A 19,941-nucleotide genomic window follows, 5' to 3' on the forward strand; every position below is an offset into this window, starting at 1 on the left:
CCCTCTTGGTCAACATAAGATTACCAAATGGACTTTTATTCCCCTTACTCATATTTATAAGTTCCAGAATTTTAAACAAATACAAGCAAATTCAACCAAATCTGATTTGATTATACAAAGGGAATTCTGGGCTTTTGACCCCCCTGCCCCAATCCATCATTTTAATTCACTGATGGTTTTCTTGAAAGGATCAAAGGTTTGCTTGCATTAATACTTTTGGTAATAAACAGCATGCAAACATTAATTATATTTTTAACTATTTATCTAAATATTTTGGTAATTCCTGTAAGCAACATAATAATTCTAGGAATTAAACAAAAGACTGGAGTAAAAATGTAATGGTTTACTCTTATAGAAGAAAGGCTGCACTATTTTCTTAGTGATGTGCTGAGACCAATGAATCCTATTGCACCTTCTTAGGTTCCTTTCAAAGAGTACCAGAGCATCAATCTGGACACAAGTGTTCTTCAGAGACACTGGCAGTGTCAGGAGATCAACTCCAAGTTTACTACTAACACAATTACCAAAGCAACAACACTATCATTTAATTGTAAGGTAGCTAGTAATGCATTTTACTTAAGTACCCTGGTAAACCTAACTGACATTACAGATTTCTGTCAAACCAAGGAAAAAGCTGTTCTGAGAATTGCTAAACAGCTTCTTTTGACACAAAGCTCATTTTATATTTCTAAGAGAACTAAACTTGCCATTTGCTCTCATCACACCCCAGCAGTTCACTACTGTCCAGTGACTTACTCTTGGTACTAGTGGTAGCATTTATGAAGCCACACAATATAGCTGGTTGGAGAAAACCAATCCAAAACTAGACTAATAACCCTTTCACTTTTTCTTTCCCACAAAGAAAAATGTCCCTCTTGCCTTTAGGAAGTACATATCTTAAAATGTAGGTGATTTTGCAGATACTGATTCCTATATAAGTTAATCTGGGCTGCTCATGGAATCTCCCCAGTCACAGAAGGAATACGAGTCTGAAAAAAATTATTTCTCTGTACGAAAACTAGACACCTTAATTTTCAAAAAAGGATCACTTAATTACAATAATAAATTTCATACTAAGACCTGAAAAACTCCACATTATTGAATAACTCCCTTAATATATACTAAACAGTTTATTACATTTACATCAGAAAAGCAAAATAGTATGTATAATCCAGGTAATTGAGGTCATATGTATAAAAATTTATTAGAAACCACAGCTTTAAGTTCTCCATCCGGAAACTACATACCACTTTTGTGAAATCCCTGAACTTGATTCTCATTTTTATGTTTCCAAGCAGAAATGTTGCAAGTTGCATTTTGACCAAATACTGTGCTATGCGTTTTTCCTTTTTGAAAACAGGATTGCTTCTCTGGAGATTTTGTTCTCAGCAACTGACTGTCCTTATGGCTTAAAACAGAACACTCCTAGGTGAATAGGAAAAAGTTAGTTTTAAAACCATTTTTAACAGAAATTCTCCAAAAGAAACAAGATCTCAGCTTACTATCCACAAATTTCAAGTACAGTAAGTACTTTAAGTACCACCTCTACCCTTCTGGAATGAATAAGAAATGAAGTGACACGTTTGCTCTACACAGATCCTTGAAAAATACTGTCTGCAAGAACTACCTCATTTCAAGGGCCCACACGAATGTCTGAATGAGCCAGACTTGAATATTTCAGCCAGCAATGTCTGTACTTTTTTTTTTTTTCATTCCCTGGGGATTCTCAGTTGTAAGAACTGAATGAAGCACTTAATGCCATCACACTTTGCTCCTAACCTAAAATGCAAAATTTGGCTTAGTCAGGACCCAGCAGTTCAAAGACTAACAGTGGGAAACGGCAGCTGTGTGACATTGCAAGTGTCTCTAGGACAGGTTTGATACCAGACAATTGATTCTGCTAAGTACATGCACAAAAAAAAATCCATGTTCAATGGGGTGACTGGGGCAGGATCTTGTATTAGTACTTTTAGAAGTTAATGACAAAACATCCATCTGTTGTTCCTGTAAGGGCACATGTGTCCTAGTCTCAAATGAACAGAGTTTAAAATTTTATGTTAGTGGTCTATGACACCACCAGTCTGCACTTGCCCTTGAGAAGTGGCTTTTAGCATGTCACATCCAGAAGTGAAGTCAGGGCTGAATGGGTTTACTTGAGGTTTTTTATAATCTGGTACTAGTGGTCAGTACTGGCTCCCCTGAAGGCCTTTCAAGATACAGCACACCATAAACTACTAAGTTTTTAGTACCATGCGACCATTAATTACTGAGAGGAGATGATCTTTGCTGTCTTCTCCAAAGAAACTAGCCTCGTTTCCAGTTCTCTACAAGAAACAGAACTCTTTCCTATCAGTCACAAGATTAGGGGTTAAGAGCTTTGCTAGATATGTGCTGTTTTTTGCAATGTGTTTTTCAGATAGGTCCTCAAAGTGCTTGTGATCAAAAGACTGGACCCACACAAAGTTCCCCACCAAGTCAGCATGACAGGTATGGTCTAGGACTTGATGCTACATTTATAAAAACCAGCAGCAGACAATTTTTCCCAGAAATGTCCTTCTCCACAGGCACATGTTTAAAACTTAGCAATAAAAGAAGCAGCAAGAAGAAACAAAAATTAGAGACAGACTACAATAGTCATGAGCAACCTCACTACTACTACTCATGCATAAACATCAATTTCCCTCCAAATCATAAAACATACTCATTTTACTGCCAGTTTAAGTCTCTGAAATTACACTATATTTACATCTTTATTATCTGACAGTCTCTCCCCTCAGGCTCTCCAAATAAAATGGGGAATGGATGCTTTAGATGGGAAGCCTATCATTGTTTTACCACAATTCCTACCTTTGTTCTAACCAGCTGAGATTTATTCTGAAATACAACAGTATTCACATCATTTTCTCTGCAACTGTTTTCAGCCCCCGCAGTATCCATAATGCTGTTTCCACAAGTCTGTGTGTTGTAACCACTGTCCACCTGAAATCAAAAAGCAGGGCTTGAAAGACATACTTACTGCCTGTCAGCATTCATTTGGATTAAGTTAAATATACTCACGTACATAGCAACACAAAAATAATCATAGTTGCTATGCTAACTCCACTGAAGGAGGGGATGGAAGGAAGGGATAAAAGTCACAATACCACTTGCATTCCATATCCAGTGAGAAAAAATAACAATTACTTCCAGATTAGTATATGTATTCCAAGTTATGCTGAGCTCAGTTTTACAGAGAAACAAAAAACAAAAACAAAATTTACCTGAATACTACTGTTGTCACAAGGAATTGCACTGCTTTCTGCAAGAGGTGACATGCACATGCGAGAGCTTTCAATATTAAAAGTAATGCCTGTCATAAAGCTGGTCATTGGTGTATTGCTATTGCCAATTGTTTCTTTTATCCAGGTGTTTTCATCTGAGACTTCAGCTGCATCAGCCATGTCTACAGTATTATTTTCCTTTAAGCCCTCTATATCCCGGAATGATGACAACCTTTGATGACAACTTTCTGAGTGATCTGGTGCAATAGACACAGTTGCCACCACAAGATGTGTACCATGTGCAAAAGCATCACTGTCTTCCTGATGTAAGTTTATTCCATTATCCATTTCTGGGAACCGAGCTTCTGCTGGAGAAGTGTTTTCCTTGTCTTCCTCATCCCCATCATGATTCTCAACTGCAATTGGTATTCTAATGACAGAAGTCTGATATTGAGCAGTTCCTCTACAGGCTCCAAACCTTATAGGAGAGCAATTTTTAATTGGAGAACAACCATCTATGTAAGGACTTCTTGTACTTGGGGGTGTCATTCCATTTGAGGAAGAAGGAATATCTGGAGAACGAAATGTAAATTTTCTTTGGTCTGAAAAAAAAAACAAAAAAAACCCCAAAGCTTAACTTCACCTGATATCTGATAGAAAAATCGTCATTCTCAAGGCCCTACAGTCCACAGAATATTTCACAGACTATTGCCTCCCAACCCAACTAAACAAGCAACCCCAAAAACCAAACCCATACATTTCAGCTACCATGGTAAAGGCAAGTTTTTATTCCACCAAATTTCTTTTCTATGACATGATTTGCTGTATTGGAGACCTTGTATTTTCAAATGTTATTTCTATATAGTATTCAAAGGAAAATGGGTGAAGGCTGGTTCTATGTTTTTTCCCTAAACAAATGTCAATACACACTCTATAGGCATTTCAATTTTTGGCAGCAATGAAGTTTAAGATTAAACAAGTGAGAAAACATCTGTGCAGTCTCCATATGTAATGGTGTAAAATACCACTAATCAAACCGTAAAAGCAATGTACAAATACTTATAATCATGCCAAATGTGTATAATCATGTATAAACAGGGCATTAAGCATTTCCAGGTACAGACACACCATGAAACAGTGACATTTTCTAGAGCAATGAGAACACAAAATGTTTGTGATTTCTTCATTAATCATATAATTTCAAATAATCTTCACGATGGCATAGCATGATTTAAAAGCTCAAGCTAAACATTCTTCATCCATTGACCATTAATAATGCTTCAGGCTGGGCCAAATCAGAATTGTAGCCTGACTCAGTTCAGGCATGTGGCTTTAAAACATCTCCCACACTAAATGAACTTTTTAACTCTTGTTCATTCTTGTTGGGTCTCAATGCCTTCCAAAATATTTTCCCTAGTTTATCAGTTGCAAACATATACATTTTATTGTTTCACATATTTCACTGCTGTACAGCAGATGTGTAATATAAGAGACTGCTGGTCTGCTAAGCACAGGAACTTGTCTCCAAACAGATAAAGGTTCCACTAAGACTTGCAAAGTTTTATAATAAAAATATATTACTCAAGCTAGAGTAGTACATATACAATTAAATCTTACCTGAGAGTGGTGTTTTTCTTATGTGAAAAGCAATTGGTGAAAAAGCAGGAGAACCATTATGTGCAGGAGACCCCTCTGAAAACGGGGGACTGGTTATACTTCCCAGACTATAAGCTCTTGTTCCTCCCTGAATGGGACTTGATGAAAACTGACCCTTCAAAAAAAAAAAAAACCCAAACAAACAAACAAACAAACAAAAAAAAAAAAAACAAAACAAAACAAAAAACAAAAACAAAACAACCCACAGAGAATTATTTTCATAATGTAAACCGTGGCTAATATCTATATATAAAATTTTTCTAAGACATTTAATATGGCAGCACTGGGAAAGACTAATCCTTTACAATGACAATCTCTAGTTTAGTTTAAATATTCCAATTGCAGTGGCTCACCTGGACCTTATGCCTCCACACGTGGGAGAAAAGAGCAATGGACACAAACCATAACGTAATACCAGCTAGCACTATTTTATCCACTATATTTAAGAACCATGGAAAAACCTAAATAGAGAATTAATGCTATCTGTGTATCTAGTCAAGTGTTTAATCTAAATTTCTTACTCGTATCACAGATGAAAGTCAGCCATTATTTACATTTTAATGTAACCCAATCTACTTAATTCAGCAGCAGATACCAAAGTGTTTTTATTGAAAAAAAGAGAATGACCTTGCTTAAGACTAACATGCAAACAAACAAAACAAAAAAAACCCAAACAACAACAAAAAAAACCCGACCAAAACCCACCCCCTCACCCCCAGCAATATAATTATATTGTAGGAATTCTTCACTACGTTACCTTTTTTTAAAGCTACACTATCCTAGTGTAGGTAGGTTTTTCCCATGCACTTAAAACCACCAAACTGATGAAAATACTTCACCTAAACCACTTTAGCTGTGCTATATCCACATGGGGATAATGCAATTCATGGATTTAAACAGGACTTTTTTTGCAGGCACATTTTATGAAGAAAAATAAATTAAAAAAAAAAGGTTTTAGCATTATTTCAGCAAATCTTTTGTATGTTTTAATTCCTTCTTCCTTTTCATAACAAATTTAAAACATCATTCCCAGTACAAAACAATAGCAGTGTAACAAAATAATCTGAAATAATAAAAAGGTCAGTAATCAAGTTCACTTTTGTTGTTCAGAGTTTGGAATTTTCAGAGAAAAAAAATAATAAAAAACCCAAAGTTTTAGTCTAATACCTACTCTCTCATAAAGTACATCCCACCCAGGCCACAAAGCAGGCTACTTACTGAGCTAGATGTGTCCAGGGGGCTTCTGCACCGGACTGGAGATAATTCTATTGAACAAAGCACTCCAAGTGGCTGACTACCACATGGACTATGCAGAGAAGGGGACAAACATGCAGATACATTCCCATTTTCTTCCAAAAACAGCTTTCTTCTGAGTGATGAAGAGCTCAAATTTTCCTGAGACTGATCTGCAAATTCATCAGTTCTAAAATACTCACCTAGAAATGTGGAGGAAAAATCGTTTCCAATACGAATGCAGAAAAAAAAAAAATACAGACACATATATAATTAAATTTAAATATTTAATCTAATTTACCAATACAGCAACTCATTAATCTGTTTAGGCACCTATCCCAAAGGTTTGCCTATCATCCCTATAAAAAGTCACCTCTGTTGACTAAGGTTCATTCTACTTCTGCCTATCATCCCTTAATACTAAAGTCTGAATTAAAAAAATAAATATTGGCTTCTGTCTACTTATTGATCTTTCCCCAGAATTGTATTATTCCTTACATTTGAGCTGTCCAACAGGGATTATTTTACTACCCAAGCAAACCTAGACCTAAACTAACCTAAACCTCCCCTGACACAAGTTCAGGCCATTCCCTTGGGTCCTGTCACTAGTCACCAGAGAAGAGAGATCAATGCCTGCCCCTTCTCTTTCCCTCATGAGGAAACTGTAGAAGACAATGAGGTGTCCCCTCAGTCACCTACAGGCAAAACAATTTCCACTTGTCCTCTATATCCCTCCTTTTATATCTTCACATCCACACTCAAATCATATAATTTAAGTCACACGTCCCACGCAACATGCAGTAATTGTCTTTTTAGAATGCATACTTAAAACCTTCATTCATACATTTAGTTTACAGTCTTTCACAAGAAAAACCCAGCTAACAATACAAAACCAAGTTTTCTATTTAGACATTCATAATTAAATTTAGATATTGCATGACATACCTAGGATTTTCTCTAAATTAAAATCCACTGGCAAAGACAGTACTGTCTGACAAGCAACTGCAATGAATAAAACCAACAAAATTAGCTTACAGTGACCTTTTACTAAAGCTGTAGAAACAAAAATTCACTTTCAAATTGCACTACAATTGAGCTATTTAAATTACAGTTACAATAAGAAGTGTTAATTAAAGAATGATTCTGATTTGACAACACTGCATGGAGCACACTAAGCTTAGAGACAAAAACCCAAGAGTTTTAAGAATTCCTCTCTGGAGGCTTTTATTTTAACTGAGAAGAAACATCTGTGAGGAAAGGAAGTAGCAGAAAAATCAAAATACCTTGGGGGAAAACAGTAAGTATGTATCTAAAATGATGCAGTTTAAAAGATGCAATATGATTTCTGATATTTATTTGGCACAGAAAATAATCATGATTCTCTAACCCAAAACAATTCAACATATAGATTGAAATCATAAAGGTTTTTTGAAATTGTAATTTACCTGTAAATCTAAAGTTCACATTCACTTTTTAATCCAGAAAAATACAGACACTGAGTTGGGAAAAAATGCACTCCACAGTCTACAGGGGACTTATTTTTTACTTGAAAAAGTACAACAGAGTATAACAGAATTAAATTCCTATGAGAAATAGATATTAAAATCAACAGTAACATACAGTTCAAGAGAAACTATTTCTACAGTAACACTAATAATTCATTTCCTTTTCAAATTAAATATCCATTAAAAATGGGTTATTTTTCTTCAGAGAAAGCCTGTAATTTTAGGCATTGCCTTTTACTCACCGTTGCTTTTCCCAGGCTGCAAGCTCAGCTGCCTTCCAATTGGAGAAATGTTATTTATATCTATGGCTGGAAAACATAGACCTTAAATTTAAACATGCACTACATACAGTTTTGAAATGTAGCAACATTAAGTTAGAATACTTTATATAACCAAACAAAATTTTTGCATCACTGTTTGGAAGAGATCAGAAAGGAGTACTGAGAAAAGGTTACCATTATAGCTATCAAGAAAATTTCAGCATGTTTCTGTTCAAAAAAAAGCTTAGTGAAGCAGCATCAGCATTGCCTAAAACTTTGTCTCCTCCTGTCTCTACATGACAGACTTCAAACAAACTAGTTCACGTTTAGCTAAACAGGCTGTGTTAAACTAAAACACATTTCCAGAAAATCATTCAGTCTGGACTGGAGGAAGGTGAAGATACACTTCAACATTTTTTGTGCAGCTGAAGAACACATTAGACCATTTTCTTTCAACATTCACTTTACCAGATTTCAGATAATGCCTTAAGTTCTCTGCCCTTGAAGTGACCATCTTACAACTTATTGTTAAAAATACACTATCCACAAGCTGCATCTCCTTGATAAAAAAATTTAAACAGCTTAGCCTTTTCCAAATCTTGCAAAAACCCTCACTTATTCAAGACTTTCACACCAAACAACAGGGCACGCAAACAATACTTTGTAGCTCTCATTTTCCATCTTGTAATCCATTTGTTCTGCATTCTGCTGTTTATATAGAGACTTCAATAAGTGCATTAAGAATAAAATTTAAGAGTGGCATCAATGAAACAAATTTAGAAAACCCATGACTAGTGGCAGTGAGCTAGCATGATGACAACAGGAATTTATGCTGCTTGTAAAGATAAAAGAATACAGAATTCCATTTCCAATATGCTTATATGATGAGGAAAGCAGTCAGAATAAGAGGACATGCAAATAACTGAAGAAAAAAGTGAAGTAGAAGACTTGGCTATTACCAGTTTCAACACAGTTGATAGTTATAGATACAAAGTTATGTGTATAAATTAAAATGGTTGCAGACAGATCATTAAAGTAGAAAAATTTAAGAACAAAGATGAATAATAACAATAAGGAAAAACTATATACGACTTTTAACTAATAAATAATTTTAAAACAAGGAAAGCACTTGGGGACAACAGCAGGAAATCAGTTGTGTCATTTTATCACTGGTTCTAAAATTTAAATTGAGATTGAAAAAAAATTTGTTTGATAATTTCTCCAAAAGCTATATTATTTTGGGTGGACACACAAAAGCAACTTACTTTTAGTAGAATTAAATTGAGAAACTTGCTTGCCTTCATGTTCAGTCCACGGAGAAGGAACTATGACTTTTTTTGTGAAAAACTGGAGTAGAATAAAAACAAACCATCTCATCACTTTTTAAAATTTTCAACATAAATTTAGACTAGTACCCTGAGCAAGAAAAAAAAATGTAGAACATTTCATTATTTTAGGCCCAAGGAGGTTAAAGAAAAAAAACAAATTGAAAACCCCTATGTTCTTTGTGAACACATAGCACCTCAGATCTTTCAAGTCTGCAGAGTGAAAACTATACACAAGTTTCATTTAGCAGTAACTATTCATTTTAGAAATTGAATTGTCAGTACCGTGCTCCTTGCACAGTAGTTTAAAAATAATTATTTTTAAATTTTCAGTTCGTTAAGTTTCATTTTGACAATTGAGCTATTTCACAGAAGTGATAAACCAAGGCTTTTTGGCAACATTATTAGTGTTAGTGTATTTGGCTAAATTCATTAGTGGTAAAACAATTTTGAGTACTGGCACTTCAGTCTAGTTGCACTGAGAAACACCCTGATGCTGATGAGATGAACACTATGACAAAGCTTCAAAAAACACATGGCAAATCCTGTTCTGAAGACTCAAAGTAAATGAAAACACTCAGCTTGAAACATGCAACTATTAAAGGTATAATTTTTATCAGCGTTTCAAGCTGTCCTGCTACATAATCCATTAGGTTACACCTCACTAAGAGGAAATACCCCTTTTAATGCAAAATTAGAACAACAGAGCATCTTAGCTGCAGGTCAACTACACAGCTCCTTTATCGAATCATAAAACATTTCTTGTTTGTAGAGACAAACTGATAGACCTCCTATCAGAGACTTATTTATTTTTTTTTAATTGAAGTAATACTTAGAATTTCCATAGTGAATATTTTAAACACTTCACTTTTCCTTCTCTGCTAGCCAAATGAGTAGTGAAAAATAAAATAAAAAAATGGATGGAAAAATACAAGCTACCAGAATAAAGCCTTCCATCCAACTAAGCAGACTTTGGAAGAAATTTTAAAAAAAAATATCACACAAACTCTCCAATATTTAAAAAAATACAGTATCACTCCAACAGTTACTGTAAACCCCCAACTTCTTAATCACCATTTTTAACCTGAAGTTAACTATAAGAGTTATTACATCTACGTTACCACTAGCCAAGAAAAAGGAAAGAAAAAAATCTATTGTTTTGACATACATGTGTCTGAAAGAAGAGGGGAAAAGGAGTGCATGGATTCCAACTACAGCTGCAAGGGATGAGGGCACAAAATCACCCTCTTACTGAAATATGACAGGCTTCTGGGTTTTGAAACCCTGTGAAGACATGGTTCTTTTCTACAGGCAAATCAGTATTTGGTAGCACAAAGTTTAATTACCTCCTCAATAGCTTTTTGCCTTCTGTCTTCTGTCTCCTTATCAATTCTAAGTAACAAATGAAAAATAACTCAATTACCAAAACCATCACATAAGTAGGAAAAGATGTAAAAGTCCAGCCATATAATAATGTAGAGATGCTCAAGAGAAAATCTATAAATTAAATTGCACTAAACCCTAAATCTTATGATGTTTTTACTCTTACAGACAATCTCACACTATAAATTTAGAAATATAAATGCACTTCTCAATTCAGTTGATTTGAAAAGTATTTGTAGCATTTAAAAGTACTTAATAGCAAATATTCTGTTTACTCAGCATGCTTGGACAAAAACCCAGTCATAACTGATGGTCCAAAATAATGTCATATGGATATATTTTACTATTAAAGTTAACATGAGATTAGACTTGCACTATAAAACCAAGAAGATTTAAAAACTGAGCTGTAAGGAATTAAGGGCAACTGAAAACACTTCTGGAATTTGCGCACTCAAATTCCTAACACAGGCCATTTTCCCAGCAGAGAGAGTTCTCCCAAGTCTAATTCTCAGTCTGCTACAGTTACTTCAATATATTTCAGTTTCTAACAATGAATAAATTTCCTTATGCAGCTTTAAACTTAGTTTTTAAAAAAATATTGCAGTTACTTCAGTTACTTCATGATGTGTGAGATTCTATATTTATATTTCCTCTAACGGTCACCTTCAAGCCTGACTTTCAGTTACTACAATGTAATTTATTGTAAAACTTCATGAGGCTTATAAATGTTCATCATTGTTTTAGCTGAATTCCCCCAGTACTTTCACTCACAATTCATATATCTGAATTACCCTTGAATAATTTTAGAAATCGGTCAGGTAACAAGATATTATTAGATACACAAGAATGCATAGATGTACCAAATACATGAACTCTCACAGCTCTTCCAGGCTTTTCAGACTTTGAATATATCTGGAATGTTTGGACATGCCACCTTCAATTATATCTGCTATCTTGAAGTGACAGATCTATGGAGGCTCTTGCAGAGTTGTTGTACCAAAAAAACCAAGCATAATATCACTGTGCATTTATGTATATGCACTGAAACATGCAAGCATGGACACTGCAAATCTCCACATAGTCAAACTAGCCTCTTTTTAGTCACAGCAGATGATTTAAAAAAAAACAAAAACAAACCCACAGTGACTGACAGGAAACGGGAGGACAGACTGAAAGGACCCACTGAGACAATGCATGTTTATATCTACGAGCCATGTCACTCATCACCACTGGAACTGTCACCCAAGTCATATCAAAGCTAGATTGTCTGAATAAGGTTCCAGAAACAACGTAAATAACTTAATTTCCTAAAAACATAAGGCTTAAGGCTTTAAAACGTATACAAAGCATTAGTCTAAAACCTACTGGCTGCTAGAGGAAGGACAGGAAACATTAAGACCTGGTGATTCAGATTATAGTCCTAAAGCTTTTATTATTCAAAAAGAGATACGTAGGTTTAGTCAGACACTTCAAGAATTAAGTTACTCCACAGCATTTTTTATGATGAGGGTGTTGAAACACTGGAACAGATTGCTTGAAGAGGTGGTAGATGCCCCATGCCTGGAAACATTCAAGATCAAGATGGATGGGACTGAGCAACCTGTTTATTATTCTAGTCCTGCAGTGCTTCATGCCATGGGGAGCAGTTCTTTGTGCAAGTTTGTATCTGAGAAATGTAGGGGACAGTCTACAGGATTCACCATTAAGGCCTCCCCTTGGCTGTTTTCACTTGGCATGCCATTCTCTACCACCCGCATGTAAAAGATAACCTCAAGATAAGTTACAAATACCAAAACTGTTTTACCCACCCGTTTTCCTCATTTCAAGCTGTTTTCAGAGAAAGGAAAAAAGCTGAGATAAAGTTCCCAAACTCCTTCAAGTAATTAGCATGGGTGCCCCCTCCTTCACAGTAAATCTAATCTATAAAACTTTGGAAGAGAGTACTGTGGCTTCCCCAGCTAGTTTTCTACCCTTCTGCAAGAGCCCCAGAGACCAAAGAAGCCTCACTATGGAGCATTCTGAGAAGATAAACTGTGTTGCAACAAGGAGCAGAAGAGGCAGCCTGGTAATGATCACTGGCAAGAGATTTTCTTGCTTCCACTAATTGCTTTTATCTAGCTGTCCTCCAGACTGCAGAGTGGATCAGCAGCTCTTAACATTAAAAGGAAGCAACACAGAGGTAGCCTCATCTAAATATTATATTCACATCAAGTAAAAAATCGTGTTAAAAGATTTGAATAAAAAGTTTTCAATGCTATGTTGAAACATTAATAAAGCAAAAGAACATGTGTTCCAGTATTAAAGCTAAGTAAGCTACATAAAAATAAATTGTAAGTTACCCAGCATGGTTCAAATACATTCCTTGGCGTCGAATGTCTTCCGAGTCTATTTCCACAGGATTTATTAGAGCAAGCTGATCAATAGACCATCTGAATTTTCCTGGTGTCTAAAAAAAAAAAAAAAAATCAGACATCTTAATGCTTGCTCTAAAAAGGCAAAAATAAAACCACAGGACAAATCTCAATGGAACAATACAATCACAACGTCAAAAACAATCCAAAGTGTTTCTAATTAATGATCTGCTCTAAAAAAAAAGTAAGTCAGGCTTCTTATCCTGCTGGTAGTGGTATTACAATGATTTACAACACAATAGTAAGTGGAAAGTTACAGCTTGTATTTAAAAATTGAGGCAACAGTTTCTTCTGATTACGAAGGACAGGTCTACTAAAGATAAGTAACCTGGGATGAACTTAAATTGCTTCCTGATTGCCACAATCCAAAATGTGGCTCCACGAAAATCCAGTATCCTGATTCAAGTTATCCAAATAATACAGCAGTCTTCCTTTCACTTCCCTTTTCGAAGAAGACCAGAACTGCAACATCATGTACATCCTGCAAAGTCTCCCTCACAATTGACATACATGGGGCACAACAAAATTCAATTCAGAAATAAATCCGCCTCACGCCTTTATTTAACCATTACAAATAACTGTTCAACTATATTAGGAAAATTATCTACAAAGTGAGTCTTTATAGTCTGATTAGCAGCTTCATCTCTACTGCACTCAACTGCTAATATCTAAAGGATAGGGAGGAAGACTAAGTGGCAGTATTAGTATTTAAAAGCAGCATAGTTCTGTAATGAGAAGAAACTCCAAACACCACCCAAGTTCTTTAGCTTGGTACATATGTTGAAGCATGCTAGATAAAATACCCTTTTAAATGCATTTAAGTTAAAAATATTAGCACTATATCTGTACTGTATCTAGCAGTGCAACGACCAGATCTTACAGATGAGGACTTTGTTGACTTAAAGACCAATGGACTGGAAACAATCTGCTCCTGAAGAGTATAATAATCACTGGGACTTTCAAAAGGATTCAGGATTGTGACTCGCCCTGGAGTTTCTGGTGTTATCTGCATTTTAGCTTCTTCTGTATCACCCATAACATTAAGCTATACCTGAAAAAGAGGGAGAGCAAAAATAAGGAAAACAAAGACAAAAATCCAACAAACAAACAAAACCCCTCCAACCGAGCACCAGCAGAGAGCGAGCGGCCGTCCAGCTGCACACGGGGCCAGCAGCAATAACGCCCCGGGCAGTCCCGCTCCGCCCGGGCGCTGAAACCGCCCGAGCCCTCCGCCTCAACGGGCCGGGGGCGGCCCCAGCCCTCGCGGGACTCCCCCGGTTCACCTCCCGGGCGGGCCCCGGCCGCTCCCGCCTCTCCGGCCGCAAACGGGACGGGAGCCCCGGGGGAAGCGGCCCCGCTGAGCCCCTTCTCACACTTCTCCCCGGGACGGTGCCACCGCGCCGAGCCGCTCGCCGCTATCCCAAGCCTCGCCGCTCTCCCAAGCCCCGCCGCCGAGGAGGCGATGCCGGGAATGCGGGGTGAGCCGGGAACGCCAAGGATGCGGGCACGGCCACCTGCCGCCGTTATCCGGCCGACGCCGCGCCGCTCCCGCCCCCGCCGCGCCGGGCGGCCCTTTAACCGGCCCCGCCCCCTCTGCGGCCGTGACCAATCACGAAGCGCGGTGTGCGCCGCCGGGCCAATGGCCGGGCTGCCCCTCTCTCGAACGGGCCAATCGCCGGCGGCGCCGCCGCACGAATTCAAAGAAAGCCCGCCCCCGCCGCGCTCGCGCTGCGCCGGGCCGTCACGTGGAGCTGGCGGGCCCAGGCGTGCGCGGCGCGTTCCGGTTCCGGGCGCGGCGGGGTCGCCATGGCGAGCAATGCCGCCAGCCTGAACGCCGTGAGGGAGACCATGGACGGTGCGTGACAGCCGCAAAGGACAGGGAGCGCCTGGCCCCGCCGCGGGCCGTGAGCACGGCGCCTCTCCTGGGAGCGGGAGCGCGGGTTGCGGATGCCGAAAGACGCAGCGCGTAGCGGTTTTTGTTTTACTCCATTAAACAGTTCAGGCCCCGCAGAGCGAGTGTGGCTTTTCCTTTTTTTATTTTTTTTTTTTTTAATTTAATTAAGTATTTAGCGTGGAATACTAGGGATGTTTGCATACACTTGGCGATGTGTGTGTGTTCGTGTATTTGCTGGTGTTTCTCGTGTGTAATGGTTAATGTAAATGCGTCTCGGGTGTCGGCGGGGCTGGGAGCGCGCGGGGAGAGGGGAGCACCGGCCCTGCGGGGCTGCCAGCGATGCTCCCAAACCCATCCCTCAGCCCCGGTGTTTGTTCTTGTTCGTGGCTCATGTCAGAAAACCGAAGTGAACTGGAAAAGAACAACCCAAACTACAATACAGTAAAAAAGCTTTGAGGACAGTAGTCAGTTTTGCAGAATTAGAATAGATTCTGGTATGGAAAGGAAAAAAAATTCAAACCCAGGTACTGTTTTGAGCTGAGGAATACTTTGGAAATTGATAAGCCATGAGAAATGTGAGCAAGTGAGTAAAGTTCAGGTGCTCTCTCTCAGCCTGACTGTGAGGAATCAGAGCTGGCATGTTTTGGAGTTGTTTTTCAGTGTAGTGTGAAATTCTGGGATTCCACAAAATGCCCATACCAAAAGCTTATATGCAGGGTGGAAAGCAGCCAGGCAGTCTATTAGAGGTTGCTAAATGTGAAGCCTTTCTATAAAAACGCCCTAATGAGGGAGTGGAGGCTAGGGAGCATGTACAAGGGGTAGTGCTATGAATTTGTTTTCTCACCATCTTCCCTTCTCCTGAAGTTACAGCTGCTGTTACAAAAGGTTTTTTTAGTACAGACCTTTAGGAGCTGAGCTGGTGTAAAAATGAGCATTTGAGCCTCTGATCTCCATGCTGTGACCTGCTGTTGGAGACAAGGCAGGACTGGCAGGGTCATTATGATCCCTCTGATGCTGCAAGAGGGTAAAACCATTTTGTGCAGATAGACTTCTTTGGGAAGGACAGAGAATCTAAGTTCTGGTAACTGTACTTGACAGTTTCCCTGTTTCCACTTGCACAGGAGTGATTTAGACAGGAGGGACAACGTGCAGATTTAAAGACAAAGTAAGGCTTTTGAGAAGAGATTAAAAAAGTGCACTAATCTTCAGATTTAGGAGCCCAGGCTTCCTGTATAACTGTGTATATATTTTATTTAGGATAGATACAGACATGTAGTAACTAATTGTTGTCTGCAAAGTTCTTAAGAGTTCAGAATTGTTGTGGAAAAACTGCTACATCTCTCTGCCAAAGATACTGCCTCAACACCTAAAGGTTAGAAAGGAGTTCATCAGTATCTGGAGTCCAAAAACACTGAGTGTTCTTATAGCATACCTTTTACCTAATTGGCAGGTATGTTAATTGCTCAATTTTTTTTTTTAATTTTTCAAAACCCATTATTCACTATTAAATTTCCTGAATGAGGAAAGCATGGTGTTTATATTAGATGCTGTAGCTTTTAGCTTATGCTGGAAAGTTGAACATAAATATTGTTGAAGTTCAAACGGCAATGGACATCTGCCATATTTGCAATGTAGAAGTACTGTAGAATCTAGATGTTGATGAAGAACAATCTCTATCATTGAAATTTCATTCTCTGTAGCAACTAAAGTGCTGTCATTTTTTGTGTTGCAGTTCTGTTTGAGATCTCAAGAATATTAAACACTGGCTTGGACATGGAGACGTTGTCTATTTGCGTGCGGCTGTGTGAGCAAGGGATAAACCCAGAAGCATTGTCTTCTGTCATTAAAGAACTGCGCAAGGCTACAGAAGCTCTGAAGGTAATGCTCTGGCTTAAAAAGCTTATGAATTTGTTTTTGAGCATCTGATGTACACGCAACTTGTTATACTTGCATTTGAAAATTGTGCTTTGATATGACACATTTTTCAATCAAGGAAATTAAATGTTCAATAGAGAGGGCAATGAATGCAAACAAATTCAGCATGAAGCAGGAAATGGTACAAATAACATGTTTCATAGAAATAAAATAACTCATACTAACTCTACTGAAGAAAAATAAACACAACCAAAACTCAAATTTTATTCTACTCACCATTTGTCCCCTTACCTGTGTAATACCACAAATAGATTTCACCTTTAACCAATGTCACTTCATCTCTACAGCTTCAGATCTAGCAGTATGCAGCAGTACTTGTAAACAGGTACATGCAGCATGTTAACATCTTAACATACTGCTTTTACCCCCTTAACCTGTGCTTTGGACCTTTCCAAAAACCAGAAGGAGGGGATTTTGTCATGTGTATATATAGGGCTTTTCATATATGTGTGTTTACCTGTTTAATTAGTAGAGGGTAACCATGGTTTTAAAAATAAAATCTTGCATTTTAAAGGATTTTTATTCTTTAATGTCTACCTAAACATCTCAGTCAGGATTTTTTACTACTGCATCTTATATTTGGTTATTTCTGAGAGCCGAAAGGGGAAACCTATATCTTGCTTCTATTCTAGAAGACTGCATACTTTATTTTTAACTTAACATATTTTGTATTGTTGTGTGTGCTTAAATGTGTGCTTACATATGCATTTAACTGTGTATATAAATAATTGAGGACTATTTTGTCTGTTTGTCCCGTAACTGGTTTAAAATTCGCCAATGTCAGCCTTCAACAACTGTGCCTTGTTGACTGGTGCTATTCAGTAATAAAAATACTAATATTCTTAATCAAATAATTGGTAGTGTAATTTATGCAGTTATGATTAGCGTCATTCTTCTGAGTTTTGTGTCAACAATTTATTTGTATGGATGAGGTAATAATTACCATAAATTATATAAAGTCAGCTCCAAAGGTGACTATATTTATGCATTTGAGCCTTTCTTGAAAGAATTAGGGTAAAATGTATAAGATAAAAGCTGATCAGATACAGGATGTAACACAAGCAGGCAGCAGTAAAAAGGCTCTTTTAGTTGAGGGTAATGGCAGTTGACAGCATTATTTTTTTTTTAAAAAATAGTAGTGTTCATTAGAAAAAAATTCCTAAATAGCTTTTTTCTTTTTTAGACCCTTAAGATCTCTAGGTAAATGTTAAAAGTTAGAAGAAAATAGTAAATTTAATCTACACGATGTCTCTTGCTGACTTGGAATAATCTTTTTTTTTCTGTTTCTAGGCTGCTGAAAATATGACAGGCTGACATGGGAGAAGATCTCTGCATGGGAAGAATGCCAAGTTAAACTTAGCAGGAGCTCTGATGATTGCCACTATTAAGAAAAAAAAGTGAAATAAGTCTATGTGAAGGTTTTAGAGTACTTCTGTAATACTTTTCAAAATAATGGTGTATATAATAGCTTTGAAAAGTTTTTTAAAAGTTCGCCAGTAATATTATTACTTGGTATTTTTGTGAACTGTTTGTGAATGTAGTGGAATTGCTATTCTTTGGCATCCTGTACATCTAAAATCATGCTAGATATTGTACATTTGTTGAATTTACTAGAGTGTACCAACAAATCTTGTTATAATGAGTGTATCTTTGTTAATGCATCCTTTAGGAGTAGTAGTATATCATGGGTTTTATCTTTTGCTTTGATGAAAATTACATGTGCAATTTTAGTCTTGTTTTATGGTCCAGATAGGATCGAAGCCCATACTGACTTTATTTTACAGTAAGAGCAGTAACTTAAGTTTCAAGCTGAAAGTAATAAATAAAGCATTTTTTAATAATGCAGGTAATGAATTGTGCTTTTGATTTGGATTCAAATTGCTGGAAAGAGTGTTTAACTTAGATAACAAAAGTTCTTCAGCTATCCTTGTAGATATGTATGTAAATTTAAATTCTAGATGACATGGAATGTTTCACAGAGATCATATGCTACATTTGTTACACCTGTTCTGACTGCTGGATCTGAAAATAATAAGGCTGTATTGTTCCTGCAATACAGTAGTCAGTAGATGCTTCATGAGAAGCATCTGATTTGGTTGATGGGTACTAGTAAGTCTTAAACAGCTGACTGGTAGAGAAATGTCTTCTCATTTAGCACTAGAAACCTTCACTGATGCCAAAACAGTGTTAATATCCAGTAAGTATTTGTGCACCCAGGAATTCTACTTCATAAGAAAATGGCTTCTTGTGTGTTCGTCTGCTGGTTGGGGATTTTTTATAAGGTTTTTTTGGTATTTTGTTAAGCTGTTTTCAAAGTGTAGCATTAATGGCACCTAAAGCGACCTGCAGGGTTAACAGGGCATAGCACATTTGGAAGTGAACCTGGAGTCTTAGCTAAGCCAAAAGTTATATTTGTGCAGAGATAAAAAGTTCTTTTTACTTGAAGAGTTTACATCATATACACTCCAGATCATAGCCCTACAAAAGGCAATAAAGGAAGGTAAATACTTCATATTGCTGACAAAGAGAATAGAAAAATATTTATGTTGTGCTGAATCACTTACCTTTATTTCCAGTTAGCATGGCCAAAATATATTCTGGGAAGATGCTGTAAATAACCAAACTGGGGGATTTTTCAAGTGGTTTCATGTTGTACACTCATAGCATCGATTTACAAAGGACTTTAAATGTTCATAAGCTGAAAAATTACTGTATGAAAATATATCAACAATTAAATTTATCTTAGGAAATCTGAAAACTCAGTAAAATATCATGAAAAATCCAGATCAGATCAGGACAAATGTGTTGATTAGCTGTCTTGCTTAATTTTCTCTTGACTCAGTACTCCATGACAAAAATGAGAAAATATTTGGGGAGCTTTGTTGCTGGTCTCAGCAACTATCTCAGTCTGAGATTTTCCTTGTGTAACTTACACTCTGAAAATTTTCTATAAACTATAGCAAATGTAAACAAAATAATAATGAAACTTTATTAGAATATATGGTTCTGCTGCTGCATTTCCTTTTCCTCCACAGCCAAGTCTTTGGGCAATACAGGAAGTCTGATGACTTCCCTTAAA

The 19,941-nt window shown here is 37.2% G+C and overlaps 3 protein-coding genes across 4 annotated transcripts in view; 2 read left to right on the plus strand and 1 right to left on the minus strand.

The window, feature by feature from the left end:
• The window catches only part of DIS3 (DIS3 homolog, exosome endoribonuclease and 3'-5' exoribonuclease), a 23,552-nt gene extending 20,023 nt beyond the window's left edge, over positions 1 to 3,529 (plus strand). Inside the window, exon 23 of the mRNA XM_079311895.1 lies at positions 3,406 to 3,529. The gene's annotated coding sequence lies outside the window, so the exon portion shown is untranslated. The remainder of the gene's footprint in view (positions 1 to 3,405) is intronic.
• Positions 1 to 14,616, minus strand: part of BORA (BORA aurora kinase A activator) — a 14,874-nt gene extending 258 nt beyond the window's left edge. Inside the window, exons 1-12 of one of the 2 annotated variants that reach the window (XM_079312641.1) lie at positions 14,407 to 14,616; positions 13,914 to 14,084; positions 12,962 to 13,068; positions 10,586 to 10,631; positions 9,180 to 9,261; positions 7,897 to 7,962; positions 7,095 to 7,151; positions 6,135 to 6,352; positions 4,878 to 5,031; positions 3,261 to 3,862; positions 2,848 to 2,979; positions 1,248 to 1,425 (exon numbers count right to left, since the gene is read on the minus strand). In XM_079312641.1, the coding sequence (XP_079168767.1) occupies positions 1,248 to 1,425; positions 2,848 to 2,979; positions 3,261 to 3,862; positions 4,878 to 5,031; positions 6,135 to 6,352; positions 7,095 to 7,151; positions 7,897 to 7,962; positions 9,180 to 9,261; positions 10,586 to 10,631; positions 12,962 to 13,068; positions 13,914 to 14,069 (1,798 nt within the window). In that variant the 5' untranslated portion in view covers positions 14,070 to 14,084; positions 14,407 to 14,616. Of the gene's footprint in view, positions 1 to 1,247; positions 1,426 to 2,847; positions 2,980 to 3,260; positions 3,863 to 4,877; positions 5,032 to 6,134; positions 6,353 to 7,094; positions 7,152 to 7,896; positions 7,963 to 9,179; positions 9,331 to 10,585; positions 10,632 to 12,961; positions 13,069 to 13,913; positions 14,085 to 14,406 lie in introns of those variants that run through there. The other variant, XM_079312642.1, reaches the window with a different exon arrangement.
• Positions 14,617 to 14,745: 129 nt separating this feature from the next.
• Positions 14,746 to 18,705, plus strand: MZT1 (mitotic spindle organizing protein 1). Its single transcript, XM_079313353.1, has 3 exons — positions 14,746 to 14,888; positions 16,660 to 16,805; positions 18,153 to 18,705. The coding sequence occupies exons 1-3, from the start codon at positions 14,840 to 14,842 to the stop codon at positions 18,174 to 18,176; spliced, it is 219 nt and encodes a 72-aa protein (XP_079169479.1). The 5' UTR covers positions 14,746 to 14,839; the 3' UTR covers positions 18,177 to 18,705.
• The last annotated feature ends 1,236 nt before the right edge of the window (positions 18,706 to 19,941 follow it).

The sequence above is a fragment of the Erithacus rubecula genome (genome assembly GCF_903797595.1).
Source record: "Erithacus rubecula genome assembly, chromosome: 1".
Lineage (NCBI taxonomy): Eukaryota > Metazoa > Chordata > Aves > Passeriformes > Muscicapidae > Erithacus > Erithacus rubecula.